At 40.4% G+C, this 13,772-nt stretch overlaps 1 protein-coding gene across 3 annotated transcripts in view; it reads right to left on the reverse strand.

Moving 5' to 3' along the window:
* EXOC4 (exocyst complex component 4) overlaps positions 1–13,772 on the reverse strand; it is a 778,194-nt gene that overhangs the window by 135,692 nt on the left and 628,730 nt on the right. The window contains exon 13 of one of the 3 annotated variants that reach the window (XM_073238447.1): positions 12,736–13,704. The exons of the other annotated variants lie outside the window; for them this stretch is intronic. Coding sequence (XP_073094548.1) covers positions 13,653–13,704 — 52 coding nt within the window. The 3' untranslated portion in view covers positions 12,736–13,652. Of the gene's footprint in view, positions 1–12,735; positions 13,705–13,772 lie in introns of those variants that run through there. 3 annotated transcript variants of the gene reach the window in all.

A 13,772-nucleotide genomic window follows, 5' to 3' on the forward strand; every position in this document is an offset into this window, starting at 1 on the left:
AGACTTCATTCATAGTTTCTTTATTGTCGAGTCATTGTGAAAGCTAGTGATAATAATAATTCATCCCCCCATCAGAGTTAATCCCTTAGGACAAATAAAAGTGTATGGTACGTTTTAGGGGGGATTTTTTAAGAAAGATGTTGAACAAATAAAAAGTGGGGTAGTCATGTAGAAGAATGCTATTAAACGATGACAAAAATGGTATCTGAAAGGTGACGAAAGTGGTATAAAAGGTTGTTCTCTGACTTCTTGGTTTGAATGACCAATTAGCTGTACTTGAAGGTATTTTTTGAACTATGGACCCCTCTATTCAAAGCAAATGTACCATCACAGAGAAACCTTCTGCCCGTGATGTCAGGCAGAAGAAGTCTTTGATTATTGCTCTCTGCAGTGGACTTTGACTAGTGACCTAGAGTGACAGGCTTCAAGTCCTTGAATGGGGCCCATGCGTCAGCTATAACACTGCTCTTATCAGAATGTACCTGCAATGTTCAATTTTTCAACTTAGTCAAAAAGCTTCTCTTTCTGATCAACACTTCCATCACTGTAACTAATTTCAATGGTCTAAAATTCCTCATCAGCAATTCTAGGTGACAGAAATGATATTTATTCATGAAGGGAGTGTTAATTAGCTAGCTACTCCTCTGAAGTTGACCAAGACTCACAGAGGTCCCTCTGCTCTTCCACATCAGAGTCAGGAATTTATGTTGGTAAAGCATTATAGTGGTGAACATTATACACTTTTGTATATGCAATACATGTACACATGTGTGTTTGATAAAACCTCCTTTACCCAATAGACAATGTAGTGTTTGTAGACAAAGGAAGTTGAAGCCTAAAAACCTTAACTCATGATATCTTGACTTAAGGTAATATGATTTCATGTTGCAGGGAGCAATACTGCCCTGGTCTTCTGACAATATGCTAGAATAAATATTTCTAGAATTCTTCTCACTGTAAGTTACTAACAGTAACTATGGTCAGTGATACAAAAATTAAACTATAGACCTTCTTTCCTCAGATCTCTCAAATTACTCTCACTGCTACCTTCTAGTCCCTTTTTTCCCTTGTTACTTTCTTGCATCTTTTTCTGTGATATTTAAGGATCAGCCTCACAATCTAAGTTTTATACCTTTATACTTGGGTGCTGGGTGCAGTGTTATAGAATGGTACTGCCTCAAGCATATGATACTCCACGCCAGATGGACCCTCAATGTTCTCTGGCATTCTTTTTACAACAGATTGTCCTGATCAAGCTCCTCTTCCATTCCATCAATGGCTATTTTTTAAACCTTTGCACTCTATCTCCTCATTGCTTATCCCCCACATTCTTCCCATCTGACAGAGAAAAGAGGGAACCTAATTACATACTTTCAAAGATTCCACTTTCTGGCTCCCAAGGAAATACGTTCAAACCTCATTCACTTCAGCAATCCCTTTACGTGGCTTTTGGGGATCCTTTCTCCCTCCAATTATTTTTCCTGTATATCTAATGTCTCTCTCAATATATTCTCCAGTCCCTGTTATTTTTTCAAAAAATGAATGGATGAATGAATGAATGAATAAATGAATCTCCTCCTTCTTCAGCATTTCTCTCTGGGGAAGCTCCTCTTTCTCCTTCACAGACACTGTCATCGAATGAATGGTCTCCACTCACTGATTTCTCTTTCTCGCCTCTCATTCACTTTTTCAATTCATGAAATTACTCTCCATGATTTACTTTACGATGTAGCCCCTCTAAAGCTTTTTGAAAAATTTTCAGTTGTTGTATTTTCATCTCTAAATGTTCTATTTAGCTCTGTTACAAATCCACTGGCTTCCCCTCCAAAATGCCCTGTCCTAGTATTATAGCCCTTCCTGCATCTCTTTGAAATATATTAAAAGCAGCAATTTTAAAGTTCCTTTTATGTGATTCTATATTATTTGGAAGTTCTTTGGATGTCAAGTGTCCTGTTGGTTGCAATTTCCTTCTTTTATTGAGATGGTGAGTTTTCTAATGTGGGCAGCTCTACCTCAGTGGGACTTGTCCTCTGCAGGAATCCCACATTTGCCCTGAGTTTTGGAGATGTCACATAGGTGGTTTGCATCAGCCTATTCTGCATCCTGTCTATGGGTTTCACTAGTTCTAAGTAAGCTTTGAGTTTTTTTTTTTTCCTTTTCTTGCTGTAAAACATTCTCTCCCAACATGGGTAGTGCAAATTGAGGTCCCTACTTACATATACATGTATGGGATTCTGATTTCTTTTAGGGGTCACCTTTTCTACTCTAAATTGGGTGGCTCATTCCCAAGCCCAGAGTTTTCTCAGTCCCATTCATGGGCGGAAAATCCCCTTAGATAATCTCTGCACAAATGAAAGCCCCTGCCATGCAGGTGTTAAAATGCTAACCCCTAATTGGGTCTTGACCTCTAGTATGGTTTCAATGTTTGTACTCCCCCAAAATTCACATGTTGGAATCCTACCACCGATGTGATAGTGTTAGGAGGTGGGGGTTTTAGGAACTGATTAGATTATAAGGATGGAGCCCTTATAAATGGGATTGGTGCCCTTATGAAAGAGACCCCACAGAGTTCTCTAGAGCCTTCTGCCACAGTGACAATACAATGAGAAATCTGTGACCTGGGAGAGGGCATCACCTAACCCTTCTAGCACCATGTTCCTGGACTTCCAGACTCTAGAATTGTAAGAAATGTCTTATAAGCTACCAAATAGTCTGTGGTATCTTCTTATAGCAGCTCAAAAGGACTAAGACACCCTCTAAATGTGGTCCTCATACCTTGGCAGGCCACTGAACTTCAACCTTTGCTTGTTGTATACCTTTTACTTTCTCTTTCATTGGAGGAATCTGGAGAATTCTCTTTCTTCCTTTTGAATTTGGCTACACATTTAAAATACATTTTTAAAAATCATATAGTTTTATTTGGACTTTCTATGTGTTAGCTTTGGAAAAGGGCTTCCTAAATGTATCCACTCCACACTTTTTTTTTTTTTTGGTCTCATTTTATTTTACTTCTGTTTAACAAAAGCAACAACAAGCAGTTCATTATCCTTTCTGGTCTCTTAGAAATCAGTATATGGGCAAGAAGAGAGAAGTATGTATCTTCTACCTCATGCCACCAAAACACACTGGAATTGCTAGAACATTCATTTTTGGGAAATCATACTAAAAGTTTCTTTTTAGTTATTATTATTTTGTCTTTATTTCTTCTGCCATCCATTTGACAAATCTCCACTCCACACATTTGACTGAAGTCCAAATTCAGTCTTAAATCAACTGCAGTCAAAGTTCTAGAACCACCATTCCTGTGAAACTGCTCCCCGAACCTGTGGGTGTATTTTATTCTTCACGTTCTTTGATTATGCTAAAGCATCTGATTTTTGATTACTCCCTCCTTGAAATATTACTCCTTTGGTTTCCACAATGTCACCTTCTCCTGGATTAACTCCTGCTACCCTAACTTCTTTCTTAGCCAAACTGATGCTTTTTTCCTCTCTCCATATTTTAAATATTGATGTTTCAAAGCATTCTGCATTTCTCACTTGGGCAGCCTCATCTTCTACTCAGACCTGACCAACCTATACTCCAAATAATTCTAAATTAATATCTTCAAGGCTGCCCTCTAAGTCTTGGACCTACATATCCAAAGGTTTACTGGAGAATTCTTCTTGAAAATCCTAGTAGTATTTCAAATTAAGACGAGTCAAAAGAAGCTCATTTATTATCCACGTCTCCCTCTCCCACTAAACATCTAGTATTCCTTACTTTGGTCAACGGTTCAACCATTCATCCTATTACTGAAGTCAGGAACTCTCAGCAATCCTAAACACCCACAGTCACCACATCCTGTCAATTCCACCTCCTTAGTACCTTATAAATCTGTTGTTTTCCTGTTCAGGTTCACTGCCATTAACCTATATTTAGAACTTTATCATTTCTCAGTTGGACTTGGAGGCAACCTTGTAACTGGGCACCTTGCCTAAATCTTCAAGACTATCGGTCCAATTTACCACACTAATCGGAAGAGTTGTTTTTCTTAAATTGTAAAAACACAGTCATGTTATTCTTCTTAGAACTCTTCACTGACTCCTAATCCTAAGAGCGAGTCCAAACACAGCAAGGCATGAAGATACCTTTTTGGCTTCATCTCCTGCTATTTTTTCACTCTTTCGTTCACTAATCCCAAGTCAAACCCCTGCTGTGTTGGCTGACCACCCTATAAATAAGGAGTATTTCAGAGTTTTTTGAATGGGATACGCTGTTCACTACTTCTGTGTATTCTCTCTGCCTAGAAAGTCTTTTTCTTACATCTTCCTGTTTGCCTCTACTGATTAAGCGTTACTTCCACTCTTCCCTTGGGACGGCTGAGTTCTCTCTGTTGTGCCTCATCACCCCTGTACCAGAGATTTTCACCCTTGATTGCCCATTAGGTACAATAAAATAAAATTAAATAAAAACTCACCTGGGAACTTTTAAAAAAACTAGATGCCTGGGCCTACGTAAGCCAGAATCTCTGGGGGTGGGACCGAGGCATCAGAATTTTCAAAAGCTTCCTGGATGATTCCACTGCGCGCTCAGTGGGAAGAACCACTGCCTTGCGCTCGCCGCTACTGTAACCGCTCCTACTACACTTCTTCACAAGCTGGGATCCCCTTGCTGGACAATGAGTTCTCTGAGGGTAGAGTTGATTTCTCATTAGTTGCCGTGTCCCCAGTGCCTAGCACAACACCAAGTACCTGGAAAGTGTGTAAGAACTGAACTAGAGATAAAGATAAGCCCTCTTCAGTTTCAGGAGTCTAGATAACATTACACTAAAACCATTTTAATGTTTTTCACTCTTCTTTGCACCAAATGACTTAGGTGAGCTGTCAAGTCATTTGGCATTTTAACCAAATTGTGGATCACTCCTTCAGGGTCTCAGCATGCTCTCTGAATTCAACACAAATGAGAATAATGAATTCAGGTGTGTCCCCCTCTGAAAAAGTCCAACATTAAAAAGTCCTGACTCACAAATGAACCAAAGACTTCATTATTTATTGACAAAACTTCTACTCCACTTATTTCTAGATGGCCTGTTATTAGAGAGTCTCCTTGAAGTCTCACTTTCTCTGGTAAGAATTTGTTGACTATGTCAGTCCACAATAATCTCTCCTGTTGGAAAGCAAATGATAAAAACCCTCCTTTTATACTTATCATTTATAACTTCACATTACAAGTTTTTTTTCTACACTGGGCTGGGCACTATGGCCTGCGGGTTAAATCTGCCCCATCAGGTGACTCTGCATGCCTGTAAGCTGTGAACAGTGTGGACATTTTTAAGTGGTTAAGAAAAATAAGAAGAATATTTTGAGACACGTGGAAATTATATAAAACTTAAATTTCAGTGTCCATATGTAGAAAGTATTTTGGCTGAGTGGCTCAATTCCTTATATCCATACTGTAAGTTAAATTCTGCTCCACAGGGTCAGAAGCCCAAACCCAGCTCAGGTTTCCAGCATCTAAATGAGCCCATCGATACTGGCATACTTCTGTCCTAGGGTTCAGGAAAAAGTTTGGGTCTGTAGATTTGCAATGATATTGTACATTTTGGAGACTTTTTCATTTTAGCACTAGCAGAATTGAAAAAAAAGTGGACTATTAGATTAAAGGTACCCACATTATTTATTTATGTCCTTTTAAAAGACTGACTTAATTTAATTATTCAATATTATATTATGCCTTCACTAATATTCACTGATCCTGTCTTATTAAACAATAGTAATCCAAATCAACTAAAATGCTACCTATATACTACCCTCAACAATGAAGTATTAATTCATACTGGAATAAGCATCAATCCTAAATGCAATTCTAAATATTCTAATTTGAAATATTGGCATTGATTACCAACATACAATTACCCTAAAGGGAATTTTTCTTTCAAATGGCAAAGTTTAAATCCTGATCAACTGCATTTGTTTGTTTATTCTTTTGTTTATAATTTTGTGATAAACTGTATTGTGTGGGCTACAAAATTCCAGGACCTGTTCAAATAGTCTCAAAAAAGAAGAGCTATAGCTTCAACAATTATTCCACAGGAAGAGCAGAGTTAATCACCACTACCAGAACCATAATCTACTAATTAATTCAAGGCTCAGTGGCCCAAAGACAGAGCCATCTGTGCAACTTCTTGGGCCTGTTCCCATGAGAAAGAGGAAAATGGGCATACCTCTCGGAACAGGTGATAGGGGGGCCACGAGAAGGGCCCACCCTCCAGACACAGTTCAGTGAATTTCATTCAGAAAACATCTGCTGGTGTTGACTGGCTCTGATGTGCACTGCCTCCTTTCTGGAGCAGTTACAAAGTGCCGGTGGGCCTGGTCTCTGGACACAGCTGGGGTGCTGAGTCTTTCATTAGGTAAACGACCAGGGGCAGGTATGGCTAATTGGAGTCAAATGTTTGGTGCCAGTCAGGGCGTGATGTTTACTTTCCCAGACTGAATCTTTCAGGCACTTCAAACATTAGAAGCCAAGCTGGACAAATGAACCCCAGGCAAGGATGGTCCGAATTAAGCTACTATGGTCAATTTTCAACTGTAAATGACTGGACCTGTACAGTAAGCCAAACTACAGTGCGATGGCCAGCAACACAGTGATATTTAGAATGAGGGATGCAAAAATAAGTTAGGGCCATGCTTCTGATTATAATGAAACAGCAAAACCAAAAAATCCCTTATGCTAACATGGAGCAGAACAAACAGGAAACAAGCAGAGAAACACCATGTTATTTTTTATATCACACTCAGTGCTGGTGAGAGAGCTGTGTGATGGTCTGGAATCACAAGTTACGAAGCATCTGGTAACTCTAGAAATGGTTCATGGGAAACAGAAACAATTCAAGAGGACCCTCAGAAAAAGAACTGGAATTTGAAAGTTTACAGAAAGTAACTGTTGGGGAAAATTTAATAACAATTTTTAAATAGACCAGTTCTCATATGAAGGGTCATAACTGTCTGATATTTAAAATACCAAAAAGAAATTATATTGTAACACAGTGGACCAAGAGTATAAAAATTGTCCCTAAAAATTTTTGTCTCAACTGTAAATGTTCAGATTTTTCTTTTGATAAGCAAATCAGAATATTTTTGATAAGCAAATATAGATATTAGGATATCCTCAAGATCCTTATAAAAAGATTCAGACCAGGTAACTTAAGTGTATGCTTTCTCATTGCATTTAGAACAAAACTCAAATTCCCTGGCCTTGAGATAGTTCATCAGTGGTCCTCAATCCTGGCTGCACATGGAATACCTAGGTAGAATCTTTAAAAGATAAATAAATCTCACCTTCTGAAGTGGGGCTCAGCAGGGGTGTCCTTTAAGCTCTCACATAATTCTCTTGTGCAGCCAGCAATAATTCAAGTAATCTGACTTCCACCCCTGTCCAACCTCACTCAGTGTCCAGTCTCTTTGCGCTCTCTGTTCCAGTTACGCAAACCTTAACTCAGTTTAGCTTTAAGCCTGTGCATCTTCATACCTGCGGCCTCCTCTTTCTGGAATGTTTTTACCCATATCTTCACATGGCTCCTGATCAGCCTTCAGAATTTGGCTCAAACATCATGTATGAGGTCTTTCCTTATGTTAGTAATATTAGAATATCAACAATATTATCAATGAATTAATTTAAAAGTAAATAATAACAAAAACATCACTACCACCAGCAGCAACAATAAATAATAACATTAGCTGACAGATACTTAGCATTTACCATGAACTAGGTGGTCTTCCAAGTACTCTGCATGTATTCAATCCTAACAATTCTATGAGGTAGGTACTGTGATTATTATGCCCATTTGATACATGAAATATTTCGGCTAGCCCATCGTGGTAAAATAACCAAGAGATGAGAGCCTGAATTGGACCCAAATCTACTGTTCTGGGGTCTGTGCTCCTATTAAAATGTCTCTTTAAACCATTTGAACATTTTTAGGTTTCCTGTTTCCCCTTTAATTCCATTGACTATTCCTTGGACTTTAGAGTCAGACAGACTTAGCTTCCAGCACAGCCACAGCCATTCTCTGTGACCTTAGCAGGGTCATGTACCTCTCTGGACCTCCATTTCTCATCTGTAAGGTTGGGAGAATCTAATCTTCACAACAGCTGTGACTGACTAGGTGAGTTAATGCCAGTGAAATCCCTTGGCCCGTGACTGCTTACTTTCCTGAGTGTGTCTTTCCATTTGAGTCCAGGTCCTTATTATTTTGCATCAACATTGCTGCAAGAGACTCCTATCTGATCAGGGTAGACTGGGTTAGGTGGCAGAAATTAAGACTGCTTGCTTACTACAGAATTTGTGGCACACCTGGTTAAGTGGCCGGCATCTGTATTTGGCAGAAGGCTGCTGATGTGCGCTGGAAAAGTAGAGTGAAGTTAGTCACTTGATCAATAAACATAAGGGAAAGATGTGTACACAGACATCATGCTAAAAGTTGGAGATAATTATGTGGAAAAGACATAGTAACTTCCTTCTAGAGCCTCAGAGTTTAGATCAGTAACGCACCTGAGAATCACTTTGGGAACATCTAACAACTACTCTTGCCCAAGCCCCACACGCAGTGGGTCTAGTGTGGGAAATCCAGTATGTGCATTTTGAAATCTCCCCAAATAACTCTGATACAAATCCATAGTTGAAAACAATATTTTTGAGAGAGAAAGACATGTAAATCAACAATTGATCAAATACACAATAAAAAATTTAAAATTGCAATACAATGGGTAAATACTAGAGTTATACATAATAAATTATAGGAGCATGCAATAAAAGCTTTCATTTGCTGAATTATCTCTATGAACAAGATACTGTACACATTTTATAAATGTTCTTTGTATCTCTTCAATATTTAATAAAAATGAATATATCTGTGCTGGGTAAGCCAAGAAGGTGGGGGGGGGACATAACATAACTTCAAGAGACAGACAAGAAGACAAGCTTGCATAGAGCTTGCAGAGGATTTTGCTGGCATATGCCCTTGACTCTTCTGAGGTTCAAAGTTAATTCGGTGGCAAAGGCAGCAAGGTGAATTCCACTAGGCTCTGGTTCCTGCAGGACTCTGGCTTCTGGCTACACAGGAAACTGGAGGGGCTTCATGACTCACCATGGCTCCTGGTGGCTAATCTGCACAATGGGGCCACTGAGATTTTAAAATGACACTTCGATCGTGGAAGGGGGAGGTCGTCCTCCTCACCAAAACCTACAACAGCATTCCTTTATGTAATATGGGAAGTTATCCAAATCCCCCTTTTCTGCCTGTTTCTACACAACTATGGTGTCCACTCTAGTCATTTTGATTTCTCAGCCTCTCCCCCATGTATCACAGCCATCTATCATGCCGCCCCACTCCTTGCTCATCATGTTTAGTCTGCCAGGAATTTCCTCATCCATTCAACAAACATACTAGGGGCCATAAAAGTGCCCAGCCTTGTGCCAGACCTGATTTCAGTGATAGCAAGTTTATCCCTACGTCACCCTTCCCTCACGCGCTGGTGTGAGTTCTGGTCCTCTGGGGAGAAGTGGTGAAAAGTGGGTCCTGAAGATGGTTACTCCTTCTCCTAGTAAAAACATGCCATGTCATATCACTTGGGGCTCTATGAGTAGATCTTTGATTTGTAATTCTCTGCCAGGCGCAACACAATGTAGAAAGGTCAGGAAAAAAAAAATTGAATAAACTGATGCTAAATTGGAAGAGGCAGAAACTTCAAAAATCTGTGATTTCCAATTTTTAAATGACTATTTTGGGGACCACAAGCTGTTGGTTGTACCTCAGGACAAAGAGGACAAGCAAAGGGAGAGAAGCGCTCAGCTTGGAAGCGGCAGACTAAGAGCCTACTGTCTGACTGCTAATGCAGCGCAGCAGAGAATTCACAGCTGAGTTTTCCTTTGAGCCCCAAGGGGTGTGACTAATTAAGGAAAAGACTTCTAGTCCTCATTACCCTTTTAGGAGACCTCTCTTCATCCAAAGCATGTACCGTGACATCATTAGACAGTACCGACCTTCTCTCCAGAGTGAGGTGCTCACAGAAAGGTGAGATGTTCCTGACCTTTCCTCAGATCTCTAAACTCCTGATGGATGCTCAGGTTCTCGTGGTAAACTCGGAAAACAAACCAGCTCTCGGCAGAGGGCATTGTGAGCTTATGGATTTGATCATTTCTATAAAAGATATCTGCTGAGAAAGAATCAGATTGCAATGTTTCCCTGCTCCCTGCCTCCTTCCCCAATGTTATATCATTTTGGATCATTTGAATTGTATATGGCTTTCTATTTAAGTCAGTCATTTGCTGGCAGTGAAACGAGAACATTTCCTGTTTCTCCTCTCACTGTAATCAGGATTTGGCTGTCCAAATTAGGACTGCCCTAATTACTCCTCAGCAGGTGCCGATCTGGGGGAGGGCAATAAATGCGAAGAGAGGAAGTAAGGACACTTTGCATCTTCAGACCCATACAATAAGGAAACACTTTCTGCCCAAGCCTGAAAAACCTGGTTCACAGGCAACAGGCACCATGGGGTGGTATGTGCAGGGAGGGAGTGTGTGTCTGTGAGTGTGCATTGTTGTGTAACAACCACATCAATTATTTTTTATTTATTCCTCTTCAAAGCTTCGCAGAAGTACCTTCCCCAACCCTGAGAGAATTCTTCCTAGGCCTGTAATTCAGCAACCGTGGTAGACCTACAGATATTACCCCGTATAGGGAACGATCTGATAGTGGAAACCAAGAAATGGAGACCATTCCAGAGAATTTGGCCAGGAGGGATCCCAAAGTAGTTTACTCTCTTGGGCGAAGGAATCAAGATCCTTTTGGTGAGCACAGGAACTGAAAACAATGGCTATGTTCCAAGACGTAGTACAAGGGAAACACAGCTGCACTGTTTGGACAAAATGGTGAAATATAAATGACAGAGAATAACTCAACTCCCATAAGAAGGACAGATCATGGGGAACAACGTTATCCCTGTTCTGCCTGAAGCCACTCACCCCACTTGTGCCTTACATCTCACCTCTACTCAGTAACCAAAAACAAAATTTCAGCAATTCGCCCTTTTCCTACATTGAATTTTCCCTTTCTCCTAATTTTCCTCAAACACAAAAGCGCACTTATTTCTATTTAAAACAATACATAAAACAAAACAAAACAAAATCCTTCATGTGACCTTAGTTCTCTAGCTACTATCCCATCTGTCTGTTCCCCTTTGCAGCATAACTCCGTATAAATGTCTCACCTATATTTACAAGTTCTCTCCTCCCAGTGTCTTTTTTAAGCCCACACCAATCTAGGTTTCACTTCTAGTCCGTAGGAACAACTCTTGCGACAATCACCAGTGGTCTCCAGGTTATTATCACTCAGTCCACGCGCAGCCCTAACGCTGACCCAGCAGTGCTGGGACCAGCTGATACTCTTCGCATCCCTCTACTCAGTTTCTGGGACACCTCATTGTCTTAATTTTCTTCCTACTTCACTGAATGTGGCTTCTCTGTCTCCTTTGCTGGTTTCTCCTCCTCTTGCAAACGTTTTAAAGTCCATAGTCGTCTTCTCGGTCGTATTTATACTCACTCCCATGGAGATTCCATCTAGTTCATGGGCTTTAAATACCATTTACATGCCAATGACTGGCAAAGATATATCCCCAGGACAGACCTCTCTCCTTTTGATGAATACATCCATCTGCTGACTCTGTATCTCTAAGTGGGGGTCTAATAGACACTCCAAATTAAAAACCTGATCTACTTGCTCCCAAACCTGCAGTGTTCTCCATCTCAATAGCTGGCAACTCCATCTCTGCACCACTCAAAAAACCCTGAGTTCTTTGTGAGACCTTCCATTGTCTCACACCTGATATCCAGTCTGGCGAGGGATTCTGTTGGCTGGCCCTGCCAAATGTATTCAGAATTCTATCACTTCTCGTCATCTCTGCTGCTACCAATAGTATGAGCTGTCTTCATTTCTCACCTGGATCACCCTTAATTGGTCTCCTTGTGTCCACCCCTGTTCTCCAACTGTCTCTTCTCAATATTTATATTTTAAAATGTAAGAAAGACCTTGCTGTTCCTAGACACAATTCCTGCAATGGTGCCCCATTTCACTCACAGCAGAAATCCCTGTCCCTACAGTGGCTGACATGGTCTGGGCCTCGGTTATCTTCCGGGCATCCTTCTAACGCCCTCCGTGCTCACTTCACTCTGACCACACAAGCCGCCTCCCCCCATGCCTGAAAAGCATCATGCTGAGCCCTGTCTCAGAGCTTTTGTCCTCTGCCAGGGCACTCTTTCCAGATTACCTTACCTCACTCCCCAAACTCCTCTGAGCCGTTTTCAAACCATAACTTGACAGGGCCTATGGCAGCATCCTGTCTGAGATAGCAACCTCCTCCTCCTAAACTCAGGGTCATGCACCCTCCTCCATTTGTTCTCCAACAGTACTTATTATCTCCTAAAATTCTTTATAACATGTTTATGTATTATATTTACTATAAATCTCCTCTCTCCCATCTCCAACATCTCCCATGCAAGCAGTATTTTATCTGTTTGGTCACTGCTGTACCTAGACACTCTTGTTTAAGTACTCAATAAACACTGGTTGAATGAACAAAATCCTAGACACTAAGTAAATAAATTGTTTTAAGAATTGAGTAATCAACTGCGTCAACAGATTAAAGGATATTCTGACAGGTTTAATGAATTTAGGCAAGGACCTTGGGGCACAGAAATAATTCCAAGTATAGAATCACAGAACCAGTGCTGATGGTCTGAGTGGTACCCCGGGAGACAGGGTAAAACACCTGAGAGCAAACGCCCTGATGTTCATAAAAGGAAAGAAGGTGAGTTACAGAAATTGGACGAGTTTGGAATTACAGGCAAAATTCTAGAACAGATTATTTTCAATAGTTTGTGAACAGTTAGGATCTTCCTGGCCTCTGACAACAAAAAAGTCACATAGCCTTTTGCTTCTTTCCTAACTGGGTGACTCACTGACTTGAATGAAGAAATGATAAATTTGGCTCAAGGTCAAGAGACCTTGTTTCTAAGGGTTATTTGTAAGCTGTCCAGGATGAGAGTTTTTAAAAAGGCTGGCAGAGAAGGGAGGAGAGGGGCTTAAAAATGAAGGGATAGGAGTAGAAGGATTACTGAACAAATGCCTAGTATTGCCCACTGCTGGCCTGAGCATGCCCATCATGGGGAGACAGGAAGAAGGGATAACTGTGTCAAAAGGATCGGGACTTGGGGGACACCAACAAGAGATCTCTCAAGTCTCTTCTAGGGCATATGATGAAATATAGGGGGGACTGTCACTAATGGTGGTGAAGGCAATCTTCGTTATCATCATTGTCACTATCAAAACAGCAGCTAATCGTTTGGGGGGAGCTTTAACTATTTTGTTAGAAATAATTTTAAAAGACTGACATTTTCAAAACAACTCTATGAGGGACGAACTATTATTATCTCTTTTTGCAGACGAGAAAAGCACAGAAAAGCTGAGTAGCTGTTTGAGATCATACAATTAACAGGTGGGAAAGCTGGTATTCAAATTCAGGTTCCAGGGTCTGTTCTTGAGCCACAGTCCAGGTTCATAGTTAGAAAAACACATGCATTTCTGAAGTACTGAATAACACATGGCTGTAGTCTCAGAGGGAGTCTTGAGAGGTATGCCCGCCAAATTTCCAACTTTGTCCTGTCCTGTTGAGCATTTAAAAAAATGACATATATATAAAGAAATTAAAAGATGGTGTATAAATTCAAGAATC

Source organism: Manis javanica, chromosome 6, assembly GCF_040802235.1.
Source record: "Manis javanica isolate MJ-LG chromosome 6, MJ_LKY, whole genome shotgun sequence".
Classification (NCBI taxonomy): domain Eukaryota; kingdom Metazoa; phylum Chordata; class Mammalia; order Pholidota; family Manidae; genus Manis; species Manis javanica.